The 27,993-nt window shown below is 38.1% G+C and overlaps 1 protein-coding gene across 1 annotated transcript; it reads right to left on the reverse strand.

Annotated features, from left to right (window-relative positions):
- Nucleotides 1-62: 62 nt before the first annotated feature.
- On the reverse strand, nucleotides 63-27,993 carry LOC149026474 (2-carboxy-1,4-naphthoquinone phytyltransferase, chloroplastic-like). The gene is made up of 10 exons (XM_089146773.1): nucleotides 27,534-27,993; nucleotides 26,180-26,283; nucleotides 4,011-4,082; nucleotides 3,752-3,890; nucleotides 1,823-1,929; nucleotides 1,634-1,733; nucleotides 1,500-1,538; nucleotides 1,312-1,422; nucleotides 1,091-1,156; nucleotides 63-968 (listed from the first exon to the last, which is right to left on the reverse strand). Exons 1-10 carry the CDS (start codon nucleotides 27,834-27,836, stop codon nucleotides 768-770), a joined length of 1,242 nt encoding a protein of 413 aa, XP_089002899.1. The 5' UTR covers nucleotides 27,837-27,993; the 3' UTR covers nucleotides 63-767.

Consider the following 27,993-nt stretch of genomic DNA (forward strand, 5'->3'; position numbering starts at 1 on the left):
ACAAAAGCATGAACGGAAAATGGAATCTGCAGAATACCCTATTGTTGATGAACTTGTTAAAGATCAGCAAACTAACATTACCGTTACACGAGTTTGACAGCCATCTAGAATCAATTTCATCTTGATGTCGTAAAGCTTCAGGACAGAGTTCAAAGGTTAAAAATGTAGCCATCTGGCTAATCTGAAATCATGACCAAAATCTTAAAATTATACACACCTCAATTGATGGAGTATAATATTAAACCTGTATGCATGATATAAGGGTAATAAAGTTGCATACTCAACTACAAGACCTGAGATGACTGTATACCTAAAAGACATGCAATCAAGGCTTCAAAAGGATCCAAGTAGAGATGTCCCGCCAGATGAATTAGTTACTTCAACCAAAAAGCCCCCACAAAACTTATTGATGGATTGGAAAGGAAATGTCTTCAATATAGATTTCAGATAAAAAAATAACCAAGAAAAAAAGAGAGTTCGTGTCCCCAGCACTCCAACCATTGCATATTGATTATAATTGAAGTCATTTTACAATAAATTGAGTGGTCATAAAACACAACAGAGGCTTCCCTATGTAGATGCTCCAAAAACAGTACTAATCATAATCCGGCTTCCAAAGGATTATCTGAGGGCACCAGGTTACTTCACAAGAGGATGTAGCAGCAAATCACTCCTCTCTCCCATCTTCTATCAGTATATTGTCCAACACTCATTCAATAAATGGATCTTTGAATAAGTACGACACTGATCCTTCTCATCCTCGACATTTATGACCCTAAGAAATCAGGTCCATCACAGATTCCCGCTTTGAAGACCAAGTTGCAGGACAATGTCAAGGAAACAATTGACTTTTGCACATATCTGTCAGTCACAGTTCTAGCACCCACCAACCCAGCAGCCAATGCAACTCCAAATAAAGCATGCAGTCTAACACAATAATATTTGGCCATGAAGATCTTGGCGTTATCCTGTATATATTAAGGTGGACAAAGAAATCCCAAACCATAAGTTAATAACAGCATGTTGAAGAGATGCAACTGAAAGAGAAAAAGATGGATTAGGGACGTGGCTGGAGTTTTTTGTTACACACATTGTAGTTCTCTTCGACAAAGTGAACAAGAAGTTTCCCAATGGGAAGGGTGAGCGCACAGAGAAACTGGAGAATAAAATGTCATTCAATTAGAGAGTAACAGAATGTGGGAAAACATATGAAGACCAACAACAGAATTTGGGTCCAGAAAAAACATCAGATTCTGCCTATGTTAAATCAGAATGTAGAGTCCCAAGTGACTACATTAACCACCAACTTACGAGGCATGCCAAAGGAAGGGCTTTGCTCAGACAGAGCACAAAGAGCAGCAAATAGAGAGTTCCAATTGCAACTTTCACCACCCTCGAACCTGTTCTGTTGCCAATCCTAACCTGCAATCACAAAACTTAAAATAAGTCAAATGGCTTATTTGTCTAAAAGTTTGACAGGCATCATCATGTTTTATTACCAAAGGAGACATCTTTCCCACAGATAAATCTCCAGCAACCTGAGTCCAAAATAATTGTATCAGCTGAAGCCCTACATTGAAAAATTGATACAAAATCCAGATGATAAATAGAAAAGAGATATAAATAGACCCACCTGGTGAAAATGACTGCAGAAAAGGATCAAAGATGTGGTGAATCCAACAAGGAGAGATGCAGATAGAACTGTGCCAGTTAGGGGAAGAATGCGCATCTCACTAACAAAAAAATAAAAAAGACCTAGATATTTCAGGAAACATGTGATTCAAACTTAAGTGTATGCAGTGAACTAAAAGGCCCAACTAACCTTCTCCTACTCTGCATCAAGTAGAAAGCAGAAGTTGCAAACGGACCAAAGGCTGAAAAGCACAAGGGCTCTCCCAATCCCTGGTAACTCAACCGAAATGGTGGGCACTGCAGAAAGCAGTTTCAGCAAATTGTGAATCTCCATCTGGTAATTCTGAGAATTAAATGGACTAGAGTGGAAACATTTGCTGACTGAATTTGCACCATCTAGAAGCAGGATAATCCCAAACAATGGGTACACAAAACAAAAAGAAACAAATTCCGTAAAAGCTCTTCTTTGGCTTTCATAGAATAAGGGCAAGTTTTCAATATTAAGAGGTTCGATCAACGATCAAGTTTACTCAGTTAACGTTAACGTTAATTTTACTACCCAGCGCTTTCCACCCCCTTCACTCAATAATGAAGATATAATGATGTGACCATAGATCTAAGGTAAAGAGTAAAGCTGTAATTTCCCTAGACTTGTGGCTGCCAGGGAAATTCCAGCAACAGGTAGAGGGGTTTGTTAGGGTTTTAAAAACAATTCAAGCCTGTTGGGACATTAATTCAGATCTGAATTCTATTGGATGTCAAAATTCAGATTTGAAATTTGAATTTTAGGGCAATTAGGGTTTTGGCTAAGGTTGGGAGAGGGGCTAAGCTTGCTGCCTGCAGATCAGACTTGAGTATATGGTTGATCTACAAGTCAGAAGTTGTTTCAGAGAAGGAGAGACTAAGATTTAAGCATTAGGGTTTTCTGAAATTTATCAATATTCTGCAAATCACATAAAGAAGATGAAGTGCAGGAAATTCTGAACTCCAGTAAATAGGGCTTTTTGAAGAAACTAAGAGTAGGGATGGGGCCTAAAGGTTCCTGCGATTCTAGTGCTGGGATAAAGGAGGGATTTAGGGCTGGGATTTGGGATTTCCTAACGTGACTGGGATATACTGACATGAGGAAGACGGGTAAAGGAGAATGATCATGATGGCTTGTAAATGGGGCTGAAGTTGCAGGAAAATAACGGGGAAGGGCAGGGGTGATTTGCGATGGGATGGGGAGGGTTTTCTAGGTCAACCAAGAGGGGGAGGGGGAGGGAAGGCTACGGTGGAAGGGGGAAGGTCTTCTAGGGTAGCGCAGGAAAGGGGAATGGGTGGGGGAGGGGCCATGACTTCGTGGTTGCTGGGAATTTGAAGAAGGTTACTGGACTAATTGATTGAAGCTTTAGAATTTGAATGCTGGCTTGCTTGAATGCTGGGATTAATTTAGAAGCTCTCACAATGACAACCGCAAGGTCCCCCCTTAGAAACCCTGTCAACCATTTAGGCAATTAAATATTCAAATCTTCAATTCATCAAATCTCAAAATAACTAACATGAAAAAGCTATTTATAGCTTGAAAATAAAGACCCTGACTCAAACTAGGATCTCCTTATTGATAGAGTCCCAATACATATAGAACTAGACTTTTATCCAAAACTTCTAACAGATAATATAAGGAATCTTGTCTATTCAAAGCCACTTTACTTTTAAATAAAATACTCAAACAAATCCTAACCAAACTCAAACTAACTTAGTGAATTTTTCAAATAAATCCTAAATCAAATTTAGAGGTAAATTGAGGGCTAAATTGGCCAAAATACCTCTTATAAAAGTTTTAGCCAGCTTATGGAGGATTCCTAGATCCATCCTGGGGGGTCCACTTAGGATTACAGCTAGGGGGGCCTTTGTGTTCACATCATATAAAGTTGAAAAGCCAAAGCTAATGAGCAAGAACCCCCATAGGTGGCAATTCCACCAGCATGTCATTGGGAGGCCTTTTTTGGCTCTAATACTCAAGTTTTTCTGATATTAAAAGAACCATAATAGCCACATTGGAGATGCAATGTTTCATTACTTTCAGTTTCAAGAATAACTTCAAAGAAAAATCAAAACATAAAAATTCAGTCACCACCTGATAAATGTAGCCACAAATAATAGCACAAGCCAACAGTAATATGGATTCGACATTTCCAGCTTCAGCAGATGCACAAACAAGTCCCATGAAGCCAAAGAAAAGTAATGCATAAGCAGTGACCAGTATCCTTGTACGACTTTTGAAATGCCATGACAAAAAATCATTAGTTGGATATCATTTCTCGCTACCAAAATAAAAAGATAGCATTTAAGTCTAAAGAGATATGAAATGAGAACAAGATGTGTGAAAAATTTACCTGCCGACCATGTTCACAACAGATTCTTTCTTGTTCTTATCTGCCCCAGTGTCAAAGTCATAAACATCATTGCTGCCCATGAATCAGAGTCAGGACTTTCCAAAAAAAATGTCTCTGATGGAATTATAGTTAATAACACTTCTGACATTGGTTAGCAATTACTGAAAATAAGCAACTTAAAGTTGAAGATCAGAATACTGGATTCCTGAACATCTTGCCATCCCCAAACCATTGATTTATCACCTCATCTCAATGTGAGGAAGTAAAAATATTAATATGATTGTCCAACAATGCCTAAGAAACATGCCGCTATGACGACATCCTGGTAGAAATCAGATCTGTAGACTGCCGAATATCCCCTCCCCCACTGTTCCACCACCCAAAAGAAAAGAACAAATGACAAGAAAATAATAATCATGGTGTGCCCAAGGCTACAAACATATCTATTTTTATTTTTACTTTTTTTGGCCAAACAAAAACGTATCTATTGAGTTTTGACAAAATGCATTTCGATGATCTATGGGTTGAGTTAGTTAGGTCTTCAACTTTTCACCATAAAAAGCATCAAGAGGAAAGAAGCCTTTCTCAAAAGCTGCAACTCAGTTGCAAACCAGCCCCATAAACCAATCCATTTACCAACCGAATAGCCAGAAAATTAAGACAAATATCCAAAAAACCTACAGAAAAATAGTTATCACCACTCCTAGAAGACTGTGAGAGATCTGTACCCTGCTATATTTCCCCCAAACACCACTCCCCCCCCCCCCCCCCAAAAAAAATAATAAAATAAAACAAGGGGAAGTAAGTCAAGTAACCATGATATAATGTGTGCAAAGATATACAAAAATTAATGTGTCTTTAATAAACCTCATTCCATGGTTAAGGTCAATCACAATGTCAAATAGGTTAACACACCTAGGATGAAAATTTTTCAGTATCACAAAGTACCTAAGAAAAGTAATTGCTGGGAAAAGAACGTACAATAGCAGCCAGTTTCTTCTAAAGCTCCATTTTAAGGGCTTAATTGCTATGGCTTGACTTTCTAGTTATGAGAGTCAATCCTTGTTGTAATAAGGTTAATATTCATAAGGAATTAAGGATAGAATTGTCTCTAGGATATTTTCTATAATAACCTACACCGGGAATCTCTCTTTTTGGTATGTTATATTATTATTACAAATTAAGGCTGGCCATGTCACTCTAATATAAGTCAAGATTTTTCAGACCATTCAACATGGTATCAAAGCCACAGATCTGACCCACGGATCTAAGAAATCTCTAGAAAAACCCTAGAATTTCTGCCACACCTCTCTCCCCCCCCCCCGTCCAAACCCATCGCCCACCCCATACAGTGGCCTCAAACCACTGCCACCATTGTCGCAAGGCCCTATGGCCATCGCATCATCACCATGAGGCCACTAGGCCCTACGACTTCCATCATCGGACACCCTTCCACCCTTTAGAAGGATCCTAGGGAATCGCTTCACCCCACCCCTACGGTCTCTAATGGTCTCAATCAGTTGCTCTTGCAGTGGGTGCTCGTGGCCTTACAAGTCATCTTCACAATACCTCTACGAAACCCTCCAATCCAGATACAACACAACACAAGTGGGAAATCGATGAGTGCTTGGCTATGGGTTTCTTACTCAATTCCACTGAACCCAGTACCAAAATTTATCTCCTCCTTCCCAGTGCTGCCACCATATGGAAAGTTGTCGAGGAGACTTATTCTAAAGTTGGGAATGAAGCTCATTGTTTTGAAATCCAACTAAAAATTCAAGTTTTAGCAGGAGCTTACTCTTGCCCAGTACTACAATACACTATGTGGGGATTATCAGACACTTGACTTCTACGGTCGCTTCACTCCAACCTGCGCTACTGATGTTGCTGCCTATCAAAAGTGGGAGGATTAACTGCGTCTATGATTTTTTTGGCAGGATTTAATATTAAGTATGATCAGATACAAGCTCACATCCTCTCACGGGAACATTTTAATCTATGGAGCAAGCCTATGCCATGGTTGACACTGAAGACAACCACCGAATAGCAATGATCCACTGTCAGATTCCAGAGAGATATGCTTTAGTTGCTGGTACAGGAGGCTCTCACACATATTGGTGATTATTCTTATTCTCCAGTTAAGTGTGACTACAATGGCTGTGAGTGTCATACAAAAGAAAAACGCTGCAAGTTACATGGTAAAGTAGCTACTTCCCATGGAGGGGGACAGAACTCTAACCTAAGCAAAAATCCTCAAGCACCTGCAAATCAAGCCAATCTAGAAGATCCTAATGATTCCAACACCTCTCACCTCAGATGAGCTCCAGCATCTTCACCAGTTGGCAGACAGACTCGAAGAATCATCTTCCACGCTAACCTCCAGTGCCAGTGCTGCCTTTTGCCATGGTTCCCTCCTCTGAGGTCTCATCCCACCTCAAGTACCTTCGGCTGTCACAGTGCGTCCTCGAGTAATTCCTCATGGATAATTAACTCCAAGGCAACCAATTATATAACTAATTCTTCTACTTTGTTTCACTCCCATTCTTTTGTTTCCCTTAACTATAATGTTCGTATTGACAATGGCTCTTGATGAGCACATTTATGTGTGAAATCTTAGGGCATAAAGCATGCATTTTACAAAAAATGAGTGGAGCTACCTTGGGTTTTATGTTGTTTTTGCAGATTTTATGAATTTTTAGGACTTAAGCGAATATCTGGAGTTTTGGGTATTAAACATGCAATTTTTACATGTCAAGAGGTCCGTTCAAATTCTCAAGTGCGAAAGTGGGCCTAATTTGGAGCATGATGGGCTAGAGATGCAATTATGGGCCAACTCCAGAATATCTTGTAAAATTAGATTAGGATTTTTATTTTATTTTTTCTTTATTGTAATTGAGAATTGTATGGGGCCCACAAGTAGTCAAAGACTAGGATTTTCTATTTTTTTAAAATATTTTATTTTGTTAGATTTTATTTATTTCTCTAATTAGTTTTTTTCTCTCTCTCCCCCACTTTCTATTTTATTTACTTTCTTATTTCCTTAATATAACCAACCCACCTATATTTTTGTTAACAAAATATTTTTTATTTTATTTTCTTTCTCTTTCCTTCTTCCACTTTTCTTTCTTTCTTCCACTTTGTCTCCACGTGAACTTCAAAATCAAGTTTTTATTTATTTATTTTATTTCTCCACTTATTCTCTCTCTCTCTCTCTCTCTCTCTCTCTCTCTCTCTCTCTCTTTCTTTCTCTCTTTCTTTCTAACGAATTTTTGCTCCTTCTTTATTTGTTTTTTCTTTCCTTGTTTGTAAATTATTCTCATTCTTCTATAAATATTACCTCCCTCTTAGGTCTAGTGGACACTTGATGTTCTCTTTAGTTTTACTTTAGTCTTGCACTTTCTATTCTCTTTAGTTTGCTCTAGTTCTTTGATTAATTTGTGGGTTCTAGTTTTTTTTTTAGATTGAATGTTTAGGAATATTGAAGTTGTGTAATTTTAACTTTATGCAAGTGTAATTCCTTTAGTTTTATCAATGCAATTTCAAGTTCAAATTCAAGTTCAAGTTTCAAGAGGATTCGCTTTCTCTCTGGGTCTAGCAATTGCATATCTAGTTTATTCTAGATCTGGTTGTTAGGGTTGGTTGAGATTCGAATTGTTTATTCAAGTTTTATTTGGAAGATGCAAGTAAGTAAGATTCTTTAATAGTCTTCTCTCCCCCCTCCATTCCCGCTTCTATCTACCCCTCCATATTCTTAATTTAGGATTTAAATTTCAGCATTTACTTACTGTTCTCCCTTACCCTTGGGTCCTTGATCAAAGATGCCTACAGTCGTGCCTCTCTTTGGTTAAGGTTTCCCTTTTGCTATTATTGTTTTGTTTATTGCTTTGTTATTTACATTCTGTTATTTCCTTTCTGCAATTTCTTTTTCTTTAATATCCTTTCCCCCGATTGGTGGACTGTAAGCTACGGAAAAGGGTCCACGGTCAAAGTCATTATTATTATAATCCCCTTCCCTCGATCCAGAGCTGACACTCAGATCAATTCCCTTTTATTTTTATTATTCACATTATTTTTCCTGTCTTTTATTTATGCATTAGTTATGTTTGGTTTATTTTTTCGTTTCCATTCGATTGCATTAGATGTATGGATTAGGATCGTTGGTTTAGTTTAAGTAATTAGTTAACAAAAATTGAATCATTCCACTCTCGCATTACTATTAAGAAGTTGAATTCTAGGTGGCATATCTCCCTGCGATCGACCCGTTAGCTACACGATACTATGCGCTTGCGATTATTTTATTTTGCAAACAAGTTTTTGGCGCCGTTGCCGGGGAGATATTTGTTCATCTTATTTTTCTCATTCTTAGGTAAATCGAAGTGTTTTAAAAAATAAAAATAATTAAAAATAAAATAAAATTTCAAATATATTACTCTTAACTTGAGTATAAACAAAAACGTATAGTAGTCCCCACTCTACTGCAGAATCCCCAGGATTCGATTGTAGGTGGCTCCGAAGACTATACGGATTCCCTTGCTGTCAAACCTATACAGCGCTCAGCTATACGGCAACCTTACGGCTTTGTATTAAAAAAAAAAGGCTCATCTTCCGTAAGAGCCTTTAATTGCATTAGGAGGTTAGTGCATGTGTGTTTGGACTCGTGATTCCACCAATCGACTTGTTCGAGTATCTACCTTGACCATGGGCGACATACCTCCACCTAAGAGTCTTAGGGATAGATTTTACCCAACTTGATTTGCACAACCCTCATGTATACGTTTACCTGACGTAAGGGGTAACAACTTTGAACTTAAACCTAATTATTTGTCTATGTTACCCCAATTTCATGGGTTGCCTGATCAAGATGCATATTTGTTTCTTAGGGAGTTTGAGGAGGTTTGTGTTCTTATACAAGTACAACAACTCACTGATGATGCCGTAAGACTACGATTTATTACCTTTGCATTAAAGGACCAAGCAAAAAAGTGGCTTTATAGCCTACCTTTGGATAGCATTACCACATGGGAACAATTCACTGTCCTATTCTTGAAGAAATTCTTTCCTTTCTCAAAGACGAATAAGATAAGAAATGACTTTCTTCAATTTCGTCAAAAACCCAATGAGTCTTTTGCTAAGGTACTGGAGAGGTTCCAAAGCCTCCTCCAAGAATGCCCACCATGGTTTAGAATTGTGGCATTTATGCCAAATAATTTATGAGGGTATTGATTATCAAACTAAGCAACTTTTGGAATCTATGTGCCCCACAGGATTTACATTGTTCACTGATGATTCCAAAGCTTGGGAATTTCTTTTAGACCTAGCAGATAGAACTAGAGAATGGGAGTCAACTCAAGAATCTGAAAGGACTAGTAGAGGATATTTTGTTGATAGCCAAGTTCATAAGGATGCACAAATAGATAGTCTTTTGAAAAAGCTAGAGACTTTGGTAGTAAAAGCTGCACCACCACAACCAAATCAATCACTTTTTGTTGACAAATCCGTTGCTATATGTGCATGGTGTCAGTCTCCTACACATGTAATTGAGGAATGCCCTATCTATTCTGGAGGCCAACATGAAAATGTCAGTGCGATGTTCCCAAACCCGTACAGTAACACGTACAATCCTGGGTGGAAGAGCCATCCTAACTTTTCATGGTCTCAAGGGCAAAACCAAAATGGATTAAGCAATTATTCCACACAAAATCAATTTGGTGCTCCTCAAAAACAAAGTGCACATTTTTTTTCATAATCAAAATGTCCAGTTCCCTCAAGGTCCAAATTTTCAAAATGCCAATTTAGCTAGGCCTGTCAATCCACCTGTTGTGCCTCATATGCCTCTCACTGCACAAAATCAATCAACACTTGGTTTCAACAGAGGTAATAATCCAGAGTTTTATCGTCTCTCTACCTTAAAGAAGAATATGAAAGTACTTTCTAGCACCTTCATGACTTATATGCATAATATGGAAAGACAAATTTCCACTCTTGCAAGTGCTTTGTCTGAGTGAGAAAAGGGTAAAATGCCTAGCCAACCTGAGTTAAATTCTAGGATTCAAATTCAACAAAGACCATCAAATTTACCAAATCAAGTCAACCAAGTTGAATCCTCCCCTTCTTCTTTAGCTTCAATAAATTCTGTGTCTGCATTGCGAAGTGGGAAAGGGTATTTAACAGGTGAGTCACATATTAATGAAAAGAGCAAGATTAGTGACCACTGTGATGTGGAGAATGCTCAAGTATCTCCTAAAGAGGGTTTGTCTGAGAAACCCAAAGAAGTTGAAGATGAGTCAACTACTGTAGCAGTACCTAAGTTTGTTGAACCATTAGCTGAAACAATGAGAAAAGAGCAAATTTCAACTGAGAGTCCTTATGTTCCTAAGGCCCCTTTTCCCAGCCGTCTAGTTAATAAGAAGAAGACTGCAACTATGGAGAAAATTTTTGATGTCTTCAAAAAGGTAGAAGTGAATATCCCTCTTTTAGATGCCATATCCCAAATCCCCACCTATGCAAAAGTGTTGAAAGATCTATGCACTCATAAAAGAATCACTAGAGTTCCCAAAAAGGCATTCTTGGCAAGTAACATCAGTTCCATAATTACTCAACCTGTAGCAGCCAAGTATAAGGATCCAAGGAGCCCCACCATAGCTTGTGTCATAGGCAATACACACATTGAACATGCTTTACTTGATCTTGGTGCAAGTGTGAATCTTTTGCCTTACCATGTTTATAAGCAACTAGGATTGGGAGAATTGAAAGCAACTAAAACTACTCTTCAGTTGGCGGATAGGTCAATTAAGATTCCTAAAGGGATGGTTGAAGATGTTTTATTGAAGGTAGGAGAATTTATTTTTCCAGTTGATTTCATTGTGTTAGATACTAAACCTTTTTCAATCAAAGATGAAATCCCAATAATTCTAGGAAGACCATTTTTGGCTACTAGTAATGCATTAATCAATTGTCGAAATGGCCTCTTACGGTTGTCTTTTGGAAATCGAACTGTGGAGTTTAATATGTTCAGGATAGGAAAACAACCACAATTTGAGGAAGAAATCAATATGCTTGAGGAGTCTTTGGATTTTCCTAATGATTTGATTACCAACTTTGAGATTGATTTTGATCATGAATTTCAAGAATGTTTGAATATGTTGGATGATGATAGTGAAACCTTCTTTTCTGAAGTCTCAAGTTTTCACATACCTTTGGAGCCTATTAAACCCCTATCCATCTCCATCTCCATTCCTAAACCCTCAATAATTGAACCTCCCAAGCTAGAATTGAAAGAGTTGCTTTCTAATTCGCAGTTTGCTTTCTTAGGACAAGATAATTCTCTTCCTGTCATTATTGTCTCTGATTTAACTTCTAACAAAACAGAAGAGTTTATCACACTGTTGAATGATAATAAAGAAGCATTGGATTGGTCTATGACTAATATCAAATGTGTAAGCTCTTCCATTGTACAAGCTCATATTCATCTTATGAAGGATGCCAAATATTTTAGAAAACCTCAACGTATGATGAGTATTTTCTTTGACATTGTGAAGGTTTTTTTTAAAGTCTTTAAGGATGACTTTTCTATTCATGGTTTTTCTTATTTGGAGTGTCTTCCCCATCATACATTGATATTGAAGATAAGACTAAAGCTTCATATGATCAAGTACATCTTGACTGAAAGGTATACCCCTCATTTGTCTTCCTTGTTTATCTTTTCATGCATGCATTGAGGACTTTGCATTACTTAAGTGTGGGGGGAATACCTTTGGCTTCTTTGTGAATTTTAACTTTGACTTTTAGTTAGTGTACATACTATTTCAATTGCTATGATGTGTGAAATGAGAATGATTTTGGTACCCATCGTGAACACATAAAAACCCTGTTGAGAGGAAGGTAACTTGTATGTATGTTGAGATGAGAATTTCCTTAGAAAAATAAGAGGCCCTTAACTTGAGGCGTTGGACCATCTATGGGTTTTTTGGGTCTTTGTTTCTTTGTCTGAACTAGACAGGGCACTCCGACTCAGGAATCGAGGTGACTTGATCGAAACTCTTAAGAATGATATTATTGAAAAGAACTCTCGTATCACTGTCTATGTGGGCATATGCAAAGCAAAGCTACAAAGTAACTTGGGTTTATGGTGTTTGCTCCACCATGTTATTCAAGCCAACCGTAGTGGAGTAAAGTAGAGTTCACTACTCAAAAGAAAGAAGAAAGAAGAAAAAAAGAAAAGAGAAATAAATGCAAGTGTCATCAATGCCTTGGTAGAAATGTTTGGTCAAAAATACTTCAAAACCTTAGTCTTTGGTCCTCTTACTCTATTAGTGGTTTTGCTTAAAGGAGAGGTGTACTTGAAAGATATAAGGTGAGTCTTTGATTGAAATATATGCTTAGTCTCAAGAATCAATATGGGGTAATAAAGTTCAATTGTGGGGGATCTTAAATCAATGGTGAGGAAAGTTGTCATAGCTATTGATTCTGTATAAGTACTTACCAATTGTTAAGAGTAGAAATTTGCAATATTTTATTTTGAGCTAAATTGGAATTTTGGATGTATATTCTTTGCAAACATCCACGAGACAAAACTCGTCCTCTAGGGGTAACCTAATGGTTTAAAGGCTTGTTGCACATGCTAAGTGTAACCGTGATTCCTACGAAAGTGAGTTAGGGTTTATTTTGTTGCATTAGTTTCTTACCTGCATTTGTATTTTTCTTTATTCTTGCTTGAAGACAAGCTTAGTTTAAGTGCGGGGGAATCTGATGAGCACATTTATGTGTGAAACCTTAGGGCATAAAGCATGCATTTTACAAAAAATGAGTGGAGCTACCTTGGGTTTTATGTTGTTTTTGCAGATTTTATGAATTTTTAGGACTTAAGCGAATATCTGGAGTTTTGGGTATTAAACATGCGATTTTTACATGTCAAGAGGTCCGTTCAAATTCTCAAGTGCGAAAGTGGGCCTAATTTGGAGCATGATGGGCTAGAGATGCAATTATGGGCCAACTCCAGAATATCTTGTAAAATTAGATTAGGATTTTTATTTTATTTTTTCTTTATTGTAATTGAGAATTGTATGGGGCCCACAAGTAGTCAAAGACTAGGATTTTCTATTTTTTTAAAATATTTTATTTTGTTAGATTTTATTTATTTCTCTAATTAGTTTTTTTCTCTCTCTCCCCCACTTTCTATTTTATTTACTTTCTTATTTCCTTAATATAACCAACCCACCTATATTTTTGTTAACAAAATATTTTTTATTTTATTTTCTTTCTCTTTCCTTCTTTCCACTTTTCTTTCTTTCTTCCACTTTGTCTCCACGTGAACTTCAAAATCAAGTTTTTATTTATTTATTTAATTTCTCCAGTTATTATTATTATTATTATTATTATTATTATTTTTCCTTGTTTGTAAATTATTCTCATTCTTCTATAAATATTACCTCCCTCTTAGGTCTAGTGGACACTTGATTTTCTCTTTAGTTTTACTTTAGTCTTGCACTTTCTATTCTCTTTAGTTTGCTCTAGTTCTTTGATTAATTTGTGGGTTCTATTTTTTTTTTAGATTGAATGTTTAGGAATATTGAAGTTGTGTAATTTTAACTTTATGCAAGTGTAATTCCTTTAGTTTCATCAATGCAATTTCAAGTTCAAATTCAAGTTCAAGTTTCAAGAGGATTCGCTTTCTCTCTGGGTCTAGCAATTGCAGATCTAGTTTATTCTAGATCTGGTTGTTAGGGTTGGTTGAGATTCGAATCGTTTATTCAAGTTTTATTTGGAAGATGCAAGTAAGTAAGATTCTTCAATAGTCTTCTCTCCCCCCTCCATTCCCGCTTCTAACTACCCCTCCATATTCTTAATTTAGGATTTAAATTTCAGCATTTACTTACTGTTCTCCCTTCCCCCTGGGTCCTTGATCAAAGATGCCTACAGTCGTGCCTCTCTTTGGTTAAGCTTTCCCTTTTGCTATTATTGCTTTGTTTATTGCTTTGTTATTTACATTCTGTTATTTCCTTTCTACAATTTCTTTTTCTTTAATATCCTTTCCCCCGATCGGTGGACTGTAAGCTACGGCAAAGGGTCCACGGTCAAAGTCATTATTATTATATTCCCCTTCCCTCGATCCAGAGCTGACACTCAGATCAATTCCCTTTTATTTTTATTGCTCACATTATTTTTCCTGTCTTTTATTTATGCATTAGTTATGTTTGGTTTATTTTTTTGTTTCAATTCGATTGCATTAGATGTATGGATTAGGATCGTTGGTTTAGTTTAAGTAATTAGTTAACAAAAATTGAATCATTCCACTCTCGCATTACTATTAAGAAGTTGAATTCTAGGTGGCATATCTCCCTGAGATCGACCCGTTAGCTACACGATACTGTGCGCTTACGGTTATTTTAATTTGCAAACAGCTCTCTTTCCCCTGTCTTTGGGAGGGGTTTAATCATTTGTTCACCTTCTTTATAGTTAATCTTCAGTTCTGCATATTCCTAATACTTTTATTAATCTCTTATCCATTAGTAGTATAACTCAAGATTTGAACTGCAAAATAACTTTTTATCCCTTTTATTGTGTATTTAGGACTTGGAAACAAGGCATACAATTGGGAGTGGTAAACGGCAAGGGGGCTCTTTACGCTAGACAGTTCTCCACCAGCATTGATTACTGTCTCCAGATCCAATTCTCCTATTTTATTTACTTTATTCCAGCAACAAAGTTGTTTAAGCTACATTCCCTTACCTACTTTAGTTAAACTTTATCCCAATTTGATTAAGTATTGTAATTTAAACGATTTTCATTCTGATGCTTGCATTTTGACAAAGCAAACTAGACATGTTTACCCTATTTCTAATAACCGTATAAATATTCCATTTTCTATTATTCATTCAGATGCTTGGGGTCCTCCTCGTATTGTTTCTACTTCTTAGTCTTATTGTTATCGTTGGTTTGTCACTTTCTTCGATTGTTGCACTAGAACCACATGAGTTTATTTGCTTCACCAAGAAAAGTGATGTTTTTTCTTGTTTTAAAATATTTCATAAAATGGTTAGTACTCCGTTTAAGGCCATTGTGAAAATACTTCATACTGATAATGGGACTAAATATATGAGTTGGGAATTTCCACCTTATTTGGTCAATCATGGGATTATTCAAGAGACTAGTTGTGTTGACACCCCACCTCAAAATGCAGGATCCTAATGTTCATCATGCACGTTCCACATCATTTTTGGGTGATGTCATTCTTACTGCAGCCTATCTCATTAATAGGAAGCAAGGAAGAAAATTCCACCGAAACAGGAATTTCAACCTTGCAAAAGGCCGAAATTTCGACGTTTCGGTCGAAACTTCGATCGAAACTGGACACTTTTTCTGAAAATTGGATCTTCAATTTCGGGCCTCATATGGACTCAAAATGATTTGGATTCTTGTATATTACTTATTTCAAGCATAATAAACACAATGGAACTAGTATTTTGTAAAAAAAAAACCATTGAAAATTTATCATTCAAGTATACTAACAAATGACTAGTTCCAACAAGTGCAAATTGTATTGCATACATGCATAGAATCAACAACATACATTAATTGTTTGGTAGAATGGTTACATATACAACAAATCAACAAAATAAAATGACCAACTAGATCAAGTGATGGTGTCTCAAATATATTAAGCTGAAGCCTATATATCATATATACATAAAATAAAAATACATAATTTTAGAAAATAATTATTAAAATAAAAAAATGAAAAAATGGTAGCAAATAATAAAAAGATAAGTTTAACAAAACACAACCATAGATTATAGTCCTAGGCTAAACATATATTAATTTCAAGGCAATACAAGATCATTTAAGGGATGAACAAAACAAAAATAAAAAAAGGGGAAGTTTGGAACTGTTGGGTGTGGCTCATGCTTCACATTTTATTGTTGCTGGAGTTTCTTTTGTAGTTGTTGTGGCTTAGGAGGTGTTTGGAGGCAAAAAAATGAGCAAAAGTGGTGTTTGAAGGCAAAGGAGTAGTGAAAATAAGGTGAAAATGGGATAGAAATCAACAAAAACTAAGGAAAAACAAGTTGGAATGCTGAAATGTCGAAATTTTGGTCGGAATTTCGGTCGAAATGGTCGAAATCTCCGAAATTTCTGTTGAAATTTGACACTTTTTCGAAATAATTGGAATTTCGTTTCGTTTTTTAAAAATGCAGACATTTCGACCGAAATTTCGATCGAATTTTCTTCTATGAAGCCATCCTAGGTTTTACAACACTGCTATCCCCTTGAAGTTGTATTAGTACAACAACTTCTACTATTCCACCTAAAGTATTTGGATGTGTTGCCTTGGCCGAAATCATCATTTTTATAGTAAGTTTAGGTTACGGTGCATATTTCTTGGTTATTCTTCTACCCAAAAAGACTATAAATGTTATCATCCTCCCTCTCGCCAAATGTTTATTTCCAAACATTGTATTCCAAGAACAAATTCCTTATTTTTCTTGCACCTCTTTAGGGGGAGAGTGTTAGTGAAGAGGTTCCGATCTTGTCCCTCCAATGGACATTCCCGCTGATATTCTTGTCGAAGATCCTCACTCGGAAGATGGAGTTACCGGACAGGAACAACTGATGATGGACCAGGAAGTGATGTGCACGGGAAGCACAATTACCCTGCAATCACCTCTGAATACTTATCAAAGAAAATCAGCAAAACAAGGTCCCCCTAATGTGACTAACCAATTTGAAGCCTCCACCTCCTAATCTTGAAGAGACTACTCCTAGTAAGTTAAATCTTGACCCTGTTTCTGACCCTTCCTTAGACTTACTAATTGCATTGCGAAAACAGCCACAAGCATGCACCAAGCACCCAATTTCTAATTTTGTTTCATATCATTCCCTATCCCCAGACTTTTAGAACTTTGTTTCTTCTTTGTCCTCTGCTTCTATTCCTAACACATGGCAGAAAGCAATGACTCACTCGAATTGAAAGGAAGAAATGGATGAAGAAATAAAAGCTTTGGAAAAGAAACAAGATGTAGGATCTAGTGAACTTACCTACAGGGAACAGAACCATTGGATGCAAGTGGGTGTTTTGTCATTAAGCACAGAGCAAATCGAAGTGGGGAGAGATATAAAACAAGATTGGTAGCCAAGGGGTTCACTCAAACTTATAGGGTTGACTATCAAGAGTCCTTCAATCCAATTGCAAAGATGAATACAGTACATGTTGTGCTCTCATGTGCAGTCATGCTACTCTTATATGCAGTAAATCTAGGATGGGTCCCCAAGAACTTGATGCAAAAAATGCACTCCTTTACGAAGGAATTCAAGAAGTGGTATACATGGATGTACTTCTAGGGTACACCTCTATTGAAACTCATGAAAAAGTGTGCTAGTGGAAGAGAGCCTTGTATGGGTTGAAGCAATCCCCGAGGACCAGGTTTGGGAGGTTCCATACAGCCATGGTGTCTATTGGCTATAAACAAAGTAATGTTGATCATACTTTGTTCATCAAGAAGAATGACTCTCACACAATTGTACTATTGGTGTACATAGATGATATTGCTATCACAAGGAATAGTAAAGAAGAAATTTTGGCCCTAAAGACTTTTTTGGGAGCCAAATTTGAAATCAAGGAGTTAGAAAATAAGCTTTAAAGAATCAAATCAATGCTGGAAGAAGAAGAAGATGATGAGAGAGGAATCATGGCAAAGGCTTGTACTTCTACCAAGGAGAACTAGAATCATAGGCTTCCTTTATTTATAGTTTTCAATGCTGAAACTACAACTTGAGAGACAAGAAACTAGTCCTCCAAAAGAAAGAAATTAAAAAAATACAATCTGTGGACAGAAATTTGTAGTATTCTAACTCCTAAGATCTATCCAAAATAGAAACTATAGAAAATGAAAGTTCTGAAATTAGTAGCTAAAAAAAATTAGAAAGTATGCTTTCTAAAACTCCCAAACCTTGTTCATCAAGGTTCCTACACCAAAAATAGAAAGTAATCAAACATATCCAAAAAGGAAATATCCACAATGGTAAGCTTGCACACCAAGGCAGCAGCCTTGGTTCTTCTACGCATGCTTTAACACCCCTTCTCAAGTTAGAGAATACAAGTCTCTTATGCCCAGCTTGCAACAAATAGACTAAAAACCAGGTCTGAATAGGGCTTTAGTATATAAGTCAGCTAGCTGATCAGCAGAACCTACAAAGGGAGTCCTGATCAGTTTATTCTTGATGATAATCTACCTCTATATACTTCGTCCTTTCATAGAACATTGGCTTACTAGCCATATAAGTAGCAACTTGATTATCACAGAACATCCTCATAGGGGCGAAATTGGAAATCCCATTTCCTCCAACAAGGAGCGAAGCCACAGTAACTTGGCAGTTGTGTGGGTCATGGCTCTATATTCTACTTCAGCACTAGATCAAGCAATAATGGACTATTTCTTACCCCCTCTAAATCACAAAATTTCCACCAAGAAATGTACAATAACCAGTAGTAGATCAGCGATCAGCTAAAGATCTTGCCCAATCTACATCTGAAAAGGCGACCAAATCCATACTCCGATTTGGTTGCAGATGAGCCCTTTCCCAGACGCACTCTTGATATACCGAAGTATTCTCATTGTTGCATCCCAATGGGCCGTCCTGGGAGACTTTATAAATTGACTCAACACACCAACCGAATAAAAAATATCGGACGAGTAACAATGGAGATAAATAAGCTTCCCAATAAGACTCCTGTAACAATGGACCATCCAAGAAGTCGTCATCATCTAGTCCTAACTTTAACTGAGGATCTGTAAGAATGTCAGTAGGTTTAGATGCAAGTATATCATTTTCTGTCAAAAGATCCAACACATACTTTCTTTTTGATAAACTAACTCCTCATTTACTGCGAACTACCTTAATTCCCAGGATATACTGTAAATTACCCAACTCTTTGGTCTGGAGGTACTTCTGTAACTGTGCCTTAACTGTATTCCTAGCCCCAATGTCACTGTCTGAAAGAACAATGTCATCAACATAAATTGTCATAATGACAACACCACCATCTTATCGTCTAACAAAAATAGAGTGATCAGAATAACATCAAAATAACATTGGAAAAATCCATAAAATTCCATTGTCTTTGCTAATTTCTCAAACCAAGCCCATGGATACTGTTTGAGCCCATAAATGGCTTTATGAAGCCTACAAACACGAGTACTATCCTCCCCCTAACCAACATACCCTGGAGATTGCTCCATAAAACTCCTTCATTCAGGTCACCATACAATAAGGCATTCTTATGTTAAGCTGAAAGAGAGGTCAATCATAATTAAAAGCGAAAGACATCAACACACGGACATAATTAAGTCTAGTACTAGAGAAAAAGTCTCAAAGTAGTCCACACCATACGTTTGTGCGTAGCCCTTAGCCACCAAGCGAACCTTGAGTTGTTCAACCATAACATCAAAATGATAATAATATAACCCACGGGCAATGAAACACATTTTTTCCAGGGGCAAGTCTACCAAAGACTATATATGATGAGACCGTAAAGCATCCATTTCCACATCCATAGCAACTTTCAAGCTAGGGTTTTTAAGGGCCTCATTATTATAATGGGTTGGAATACAAGTGGCAAATAGAGAAAGGGCAAGACAACGAAAGTTGGGAGATAGATGATACAAATACATAATTAGAAATAGGATAAACAATATTAGAATGTAAGTGCAAGTATGAGTACCTTTTCTCAAGGCAATGTGTAAGTCATCTGAAATAGGTGTAGGATCTCCACTAGAAGAATCTGCCGGTTGAGAGGATGAAGAGGGAACTTCTATAGGACTGGCCTCAATCTCCATTACAGGAAAGTCGCCAATATCAACAGGAGGAACTGTACTATTTTTCATTTAATAAAGCTTTGATGCCATGTTAGAAAATAAGCTGTAAAGAATCAAATCAGTGCCGGATGAAGAAGAAGAACAACAAAAGAGAAGATGAGAGAAGAATCACATTAAAGGCCTGCAATTCTAGCAAGGAGAAGTAGAATTGCAAGCTTCCTCTATTTATAACTTTCAATGCTGAAACTACAACTTAAGAGACAAGAAACATGTTCTTCAAAAAAATGAAATAAAAACTACAATCTATGGAACGAAATTTCTAGTATTCTAACTACTAAGATCTGTCCAAAATAGAAACTATAGAAAAGGAAAGTCCTAAAACTAGTAACTAACAGAAAACTAGAAAGTATGCTTTCTAAAACTCCTAAACCTTGTTCACGAAGGTTCCTACACCAAAAATAAAAGGTAATGCAACATATCCAAAAAGGAAATATCCAAATGATAAGCTTGCGCACCAAGGCTGATGCCGTGGTGCTTTTGCGCATTCTTCAACACAAAGATATGGGAAAACTTAGACATTTCCTAGGTCTTGAATTGGCAACTCGATTAGTGGTATTCCCTCTCTCTCAAAGGAAGTACACTCTGGACTTGTCGACAGAGACTGGAATGTTAGGGTGCAAACCAGCTGAGACTCCCATTGAGCCCAATTTGCACTTAAAGGCTAAAGAAGGAGAACCAGTGCACAAGACCAGCTATCAAAAGTCAGTTGAGATTGATTTGCTTGTCTCACACTAGACCAGATATCACCTTTGTAGTTTGTCTGGTGAGCCAATAATACATGATCCCCATTCTTCACACCTAGATGTTGTCTACCAAATCTTGAGGTACATGAAAGCTACTCCAATAAAAGGAATAATGATTTCCCTTCATGGGCACATGAAGATGAGGCATGTACAAATGCAAATTAGGCAAAATGTCCAAATGATAGAAGATCTACCACTGGGTATCGCACTTATGCGGGAGGAAACCTAGTGACTTGGAGGGGTAAAAAAACAAGCAATGGTTGCTACTTGCTAGGTCCACTGCTGAAGCAAAGTTAGAGCAATGGCACAAGGAATTTGTGAGGCGTTATGGCTAAAAGGACTACTTCAAGACCTTGGACCAGATTCTGAGACATCTATACAATTGCATTTGGACAACAAGTCATCAATCAGTATAGCTCATAATCTAATTCAGCATGATAAACCAAGCATGTGGAGATTAATAGACACTTCATCAAGGAGAAGCTTAAGTATGGATTGATTCATATTTCCTTTGTGTCATTTGACAACCAGAGGGCTGATGTGGTTACAATAAGTATTGAGTACTAAAGCTTTTAGTAATATTACTAGCAAGTTGGGCATGATAAACATGTATGCACCAACTTGAGGGGGAGTGTTGTAATACAGTTATATTCATAAGGGTAGAATCGTCTCTGGGATATTTTCTGTAATAATCACACATTGGGAATCTCTCCCTTTTGTATGTCATATTATTATTATAAATTAAAGCTGGCTATGTCACTCTGACATAAGTCAGGATTTCTCAAACCATTCAACAACCCTATATGTTTAGGATCACCTCAGCCTTATTAGTTTTTTTTGGATGAATAAATAATCAATTAAAGACGAAAAAGCAAACAACAAAGGATCCAAAAAACAGGATCAAACAGGAGAATGGAGTTGGGAGTTGAGACCCCAGGCTACAACAATGAGCCTGTTCCTTGGGGAATCAACAACTGAGGGATGGGGAGCGAATGAGATCCTAGAAGAAACCTCAAAATAAATAGCATTCCAAATCGAGTCTATAGAGCGGGATTTGGAGGTCCAGCGCCTGAGATTTCGCTCCCACCACAAATGGTGGACTGTTGCCCCAAATACAAGCTTGCCAATCCGATCACAAATAGAGGTACCTGAAAATTTACTCAAAATCCAAGACCAGTCACGGACAAACCCAAATGAGCGGCGGGACCGGGGCCAAATGTAGCTAAGGGCTTTTCTCCAAAGAGCACTAGATAGAGGGAAAAAGAAGAACAAATGCTCAATGTCCTCAGTACCATTCAAGCACAGGATACAATTTTGGCTCACGGGAATGTGGCGGGAGAGGAAGGACTAGGTAGGAAGGGCAGTGTTTAGGGCTCTCCAGAGGGTAAGGGAGTGTCGAGGAATGTGATCTTTAAACCAAACCAGAGGGGGCCAAGGGGGAGATGGTGAGGCCAGGCGGATAAGGTTCCAAGCAGAGGAGGTAGTGAATGATTTGGTAATGGAGGGGTTCCAAATAACAATATCATGGAGATTGGGGAAAATGGGGGGGAGGGAGTTCCAGACAAGCGTGAGACTATGGTGAGGGGATGGGACCCAGGAACCTCTAGAGATAAACTCCGAGAGAAGGGTTGATTTGGGTATGCGGGTTTCATAGACAGTGCGGGGAGGGAATAGCGAGATGAGGATTCCCATCGGATGCCACGGATCTAGCCAAAAAGAAGTAGTGGAACCAGTAGAGATATGGGTGGAAATGGCAGGGAGAGCTTTGGGACAGAGAAGAAGCTTCCTTCAGGTCCATAAAGGATTAGAGGGAATAGAGACAGACCAGAACGAGTTAGATTTGAGAAGATAGGAGTGCACCCAATTGACCCAGATAGAGTCGTGCTTAGTGACTATTTTCCAAATGAGCTTGAGAAGAGCATCGGAATTAACTTCTTGGATCCGACGAATTCCTAAGCCCCCTTCAGATTTGGGCTGGCAAACATTGGACCAACTGACGGGGCGAAGGAAATGTTTGGATTCCTGGCCCTTCCAAAGAAAGGCACAGAAGAGAGATTCCACAGCAGACGAGATGGCCTTGGGGATCAGGAAAATGCCACTCCAATAAAGGTAGGAGGATTGGAGAACAGATCGAATGAGTTCAACCCTACCGGCGAAAGAAAGGAGTCGACTTTTCCAGAGTTGGAGACTCTTACGGATATGATCCAACATAGGGGCAGTGATGGCGAGAGAGTCTACCTGGGATAAGGGAAGACCGAGATAGACAACGGGGAAGGAGCCAGACTTGAACCCCGAAAGATTTAGAAGATTGGATCGAAGGGGCTCAGACACTCCAGAAAGGAAAAGGGAAGATTTGTCAAGATTGACCTTGAGGCCGGAGATGGATCCAAAGAAGGAGAGGGCAGAGAGGATGGAGGAAGTGGAGGCATGATTAGCTTTGGAGAAGATCATAAGATCATCAGCAAAGGCGAGATCGGTGAGGTTGAGGGATTTACATTTGGGAATGGGAGAAATCAGGAGCTGATCCGTCTTAGCTTGGAGGAGCCGAGAAAGAACTTCCAAAGCCAAGGAGAAAAGGTAGGGGGAGAGAGGGCAACCTTGGCGAATGCCAACCCTAGAGGGAAAGAATCCCGCCGGCGATCCATTGGTAATAACGGAAAAGAAGGGTGGAGATGCAGACTTCGATCCAATGGATAAATGAAGGAGGGAATCTCATGGCAGAAAGAACATCACTAATGAAATCCTAGCGGATGGAATTGAAAGCCTTGTGGAGATCAACTTTGAGGAGAGCTGTAGGGGAATGAGAAGATCTCTCAAATCCCCTAACAATCTCTGCACAAAGGAGAATATTATCCGCAATAACGCAACCTGAGATGAAAGCAAATTGGTTTGCACTAACCAGGTTAGGCATAATCTTTTTGAGCCGATTCGCTAGAATTTTGGAGATGAACTTGTAGAGGAGGTTGCATAGGGATATGGGGCGAAAATCGGAAAGGGAGGATGCACCAGCCTTTTTGGGAATAAGACAGAGAAAAGTTTGGTTGATTGATGAGAGCTGGGAAGGATTGAGAAAGAAGCTACGGATAGCTCTAATAAGATCATGCTCAATGATATCCCAAGCACCAGAGAAGAAGCCCATACTAAAACCATCAGGGCCTGGAGAACAATTTGGCTTGTGGGAGCGAATGGCCTGAATGATCTCGTCATGGGAAGGAATGGAAGTGAGAGAGGGGAGGGATTGAGGGTTCACAAATCTATTGATTAAATCAGGGGGGAATGGGGGGCGCGGCGGAAGAGAGAAAGGGGGGGAGAGAGAAGATCAGAGAAGAAGGAAACAATCTCAGCTTTGATTCCCGGAGGATCAAGGATCCAAGAGCCATTCCTAGAGAGGAGAGCAGGAATGGAGTTCAGATTGTTTCTGGCTTTGAGGGAACGGTGGAAAAAAGCAGAATTGGAATCCCCAAGCTGACTAAAGAAGGAATGGAGCCATTTGATCCTGACTAAATATTGTTTGTTACATGGATCTTCCCCCCCCCCCCCCCCAATCAACTATGCTTAGAGTTAGAGCTATACTTTTTACTACTCCTAAGCTATGCATGATTTTCCTCACCACTGAACATGGGATCATTTTAGGCCTATCCTCTTGGTCTTTCCAACTACTTCAAGCTGAATCAAATAAACCTTCTGTACTCGACCATTCCAAGGCTTCCATTGTACATCTCCATACCACTTAGAACAACTTTCCTGAAACCTGTTATGTATTGAAACTACTCTAATTAGCTCTAATTAGTTCACTACGTCACTCCTAATTTTCTGTTTCCTAGTTACCCACTAATCCAACAATCTCAAATCTTGAATCCACTTGATATCCATAAAAACCATCATTTCTACCTTTTTTCCTATCCAGGTTTCCCATTTCCATAATTTCCTCAAAGCCAAACATACCCTAAGAAAAATGGCTAAAATCTTAGCTTTTTTGTGCCCTAATCAGCCATAAATCCATGTTAAGGATGTTTCTTGAGCCTGCCCTCACCCCCTCAAATATTTTTCCTAAATCCACAAAAAAAGAAAAGAAAAGCCATGAAACCTTTAATGATAAACCTCAGGGCAACTAACTAACGAAGTTTTTTCTGGAAAATTGCACTCTTCAGTCCTTACCCTCATGATTAGAATCTACCCATCATCATTACTAAATCAAGACATTTCTCTACAGAGTTTTTTTTTTTTTTTGGGTTGGGGGGAGGAAAAAACCTAGTGCGCAAGTGCCCCACCACTGTTGGGCATGGGGAGGAAAAGTGTATCCAGCCTTTCCACTGTTTCCAGAACATTTCTATATAGAGTATTCCCAAAAAATCTAAAGTTATGAATTAACAGTTTCCTATCAAGGGCAGTGGAGTCCAATATGGATTTTAAATGCATAATTGGGAATTTTCCGTACTTCAGCTAGTTAATTACAAACATATAGTGATATCAGTTTTTATACTTCTGAAAGCTGTATTTCTGTTCACACCTTACCATAGTCCAAATTTCGGTTGAAACCACCAAAATTGGTTTTTTGCCTAGTTGCAATGAAACCAAGGGGAGATTTTTTTATTTTTATTTTTTCCCTGGTTTCGACCTAGATGGTCAAAATTTCAACCACGAAACCTTGCTTAAAAGTCCCAAATCTCAGTCAAGTTCGATGAAGCTGGTTGAAATTTCAAGGATTTCCCCCAATTTTGCCCTTTTGCCTCCTTCAACCTCTTTTTCACTCAAAAATACCACTCCTTTGCCTTCCTTCACCTTGTTTGTTGTTTGCACCATGGCTATAGTCCTTATTTTTTTTTATATTCATCAGGAACATCATTCCCAATTATGCCAATTTAGTTATCATTATCAAGTTATAGTCCATGGCTTGATGACACATTGCATAGTCTGGGATAAATAGCTTATGTTGATGAGGCCACCTATGGAAGGGTAGTGACAAAGTTCTTGGAAAAGAATAGGCATACCATGAGATGGCCTGGTTTTGTCCAGTATCCAGAGTACTACGCATCTTAAGCGATGGATCCACCCATGCACTCAACTTGGAACTGAAGCCTAGGAGTTTCTTTTTCGTTATTGTAATTGTCATTTTGTATCAAACATCTAATGTACGCAGTACTATTTGTTCAATTTTACAAAGTTTGTAAATCTTGAAACCTTTAATGTATATTAACACTTGACTAATAACTTTTCCTAGGCTTTTTTTAGCAAAATGCATGTTTCATTGTGTTTTTTATGCTTTAAATAGGTAATATCCAAGAAATCGACAAAAAAACCTTGTAAAAATCTCCGAAACATGGTGCCGCAAAATACCTAGGAAAATTCCCAAGTTTCGACTGAAATTTTGGTAACCATCTCGGTTTTGAGGATGGTCGAAACCAGCCTCAAAACTCAGTTGAACCTTGCACCTTACGTTTCTTGATAACTGTGTCTGGTACCAAGCATACACAATTCTCATTTTATGTACACCGTCAGCTTGATACAATACCTACTGCATTTAATTCACATCCTAAAGTATAGCATCACATCTGACCTCAAGTTGAGCCAAGTGATGATAAGAACGGATGAAAACAGGAGTACAACATAGCGTCTGGCAGAAACATGACCTGCTTGCAAATATGCAGCTGCAGTACCCACCTGTCACCAGAAAGTAAAGAAGTCAATAAAGTCACTCCATGTGCAGTAACTGAAAAAGGTGGTTCCTTAGCTAATAACAAGAGAAGCATAACATTTGGGAGCGGTGAATACAGAGTGCTTATAGATTTCTGATCCGAGAAATCTACTTCACAATTGTGGGTTCTTTTAATGAGAATACCCAGTTTAAAACCTGACTATAATATCCCTTAGTGACGGAACTAAGAAATAGAGTATCTTCAAAGTTAAAAAGTAAAGACCAACAGTAACCTGATGATGTACATAGAAAGCATAAGTAGCAATCAAGAAGAAGCAAGGATCAGCCATAATGATGCTGTTATAAAAAGAGAAAAAAGTTCTTTCTTTTTCTTTTTCTTTTTTTTTTTTTTTTTTTTTTTTTTTTTTTGGGGGGGGGGGGGGGGGGGAGCTTGGTGAAGACCAAAATAAATCGACCTAAATCATACAAAAACTCCATTAACCCATAAAGGTGGAATTACAGCAACCAAGATAATGAAGATTCAAATTATATTCACTAGTTTCAGTTCATGTATAAGAATTAAAAAAACATTATAAGAAAGTGAACAGTCACAAACTCCTCCCACATATTTTTATACACTCAGTTTGATCATTTACTTCCCCAAAAATGTATCCCAGGTCTCCGCAGAATAGAAAGTCTTCTTAATCCATTATGGTGTCTGCGTAAAAGGTTGGAGGTGGGTGGCCGTGAAGAGAGAGATAGAGGTTTTCTCGTTTCCTAGTCCCTAAAAACTTGAAACTACACTAATGAGCTCAGTTATGCCTTAATTTGTTCCATTACATAAAGTTCTTTCGGATGAGAGAATCAAATTCCATATTTCAGTATAAAGGGATACTTTTGATATTTGAATGGTGTGGTTTTGGATTAGAAAAATCCTCAGGCGCCATGAAATCAATTCTTTGGATTCAGAGCTTCAAAATGATCCCATCAACAGAAAAGGAACAAATTAACACAAGAAAGACTCGTAGCTACTGAGCTCAAAAGTCAAAACTGTGTCCACTACACAGCAGATATACCAGATATATCCAATCAAAACAGGAAATTAATCGGTTGACAAGCTTGCTAATTGGTAAGAATAGGAGATACAAAAGACAAGATCAAAAAATGTATTCAGTTTCACAAAGGGAAACAACAAGACCAGTAGTACTGTCAAGTAGAATCCTGAGAGGGCTGAAAAAGAAGAAGACAAAACAAAATAATAAAGTATAGAAGTTACAGTGAGGGGAACAAAAGCAACAGAGTAAATAGGAAACTTGATAGCTCTCCATATCAAAGTTGCCCTTGAAACGTTCTCTTGTTCTTCAGGAGTAGCGTCGGATAGCTGTTCTACGTGGTCGGTGGAAGTTGCCCACCTTGGGTAATCGCGTTTGCTTACGGTGGTCCACCTTCCTTTAACTCTTCTTCTATCAGATGGCGTTTGTAAAGAGTAATGGAACTGTAAGTTGGGTCTGACGGCGTTGGGATAGGAAAGCAGAAACAGGGTCGCCAGAGGGAAGGAAGAAGTGGAAACCACGACCATATCATCTCCAACTCTAGAAGCGGCGGAAAATGAATTTATCCCCAACACAAGCTGTGTGGAGCCGCAAATGAGAAATGTAGCCAATCAGCGGTGCCCGTTTATATCACAGATGGCGGAAACGTTATCCACTGCACTGCACTCCATCCAAAATCCCAAA

Source organism: Hakea prostrata, chromosome 2 (genome assembly GCF_041222555.1).
Source record: "Hakea prostrata isolate BN-2017 chromosome 2, UWA_Hpros_2, whole genome shotgun sequence".
NCBI classification, from domain to species: domain Eukaryota; kingdom Viridiplantae; phylum Streptophyta; class Magnoliopsida; order Proteales; family Proteaceae; genus Hakea; species Hakea prostrata.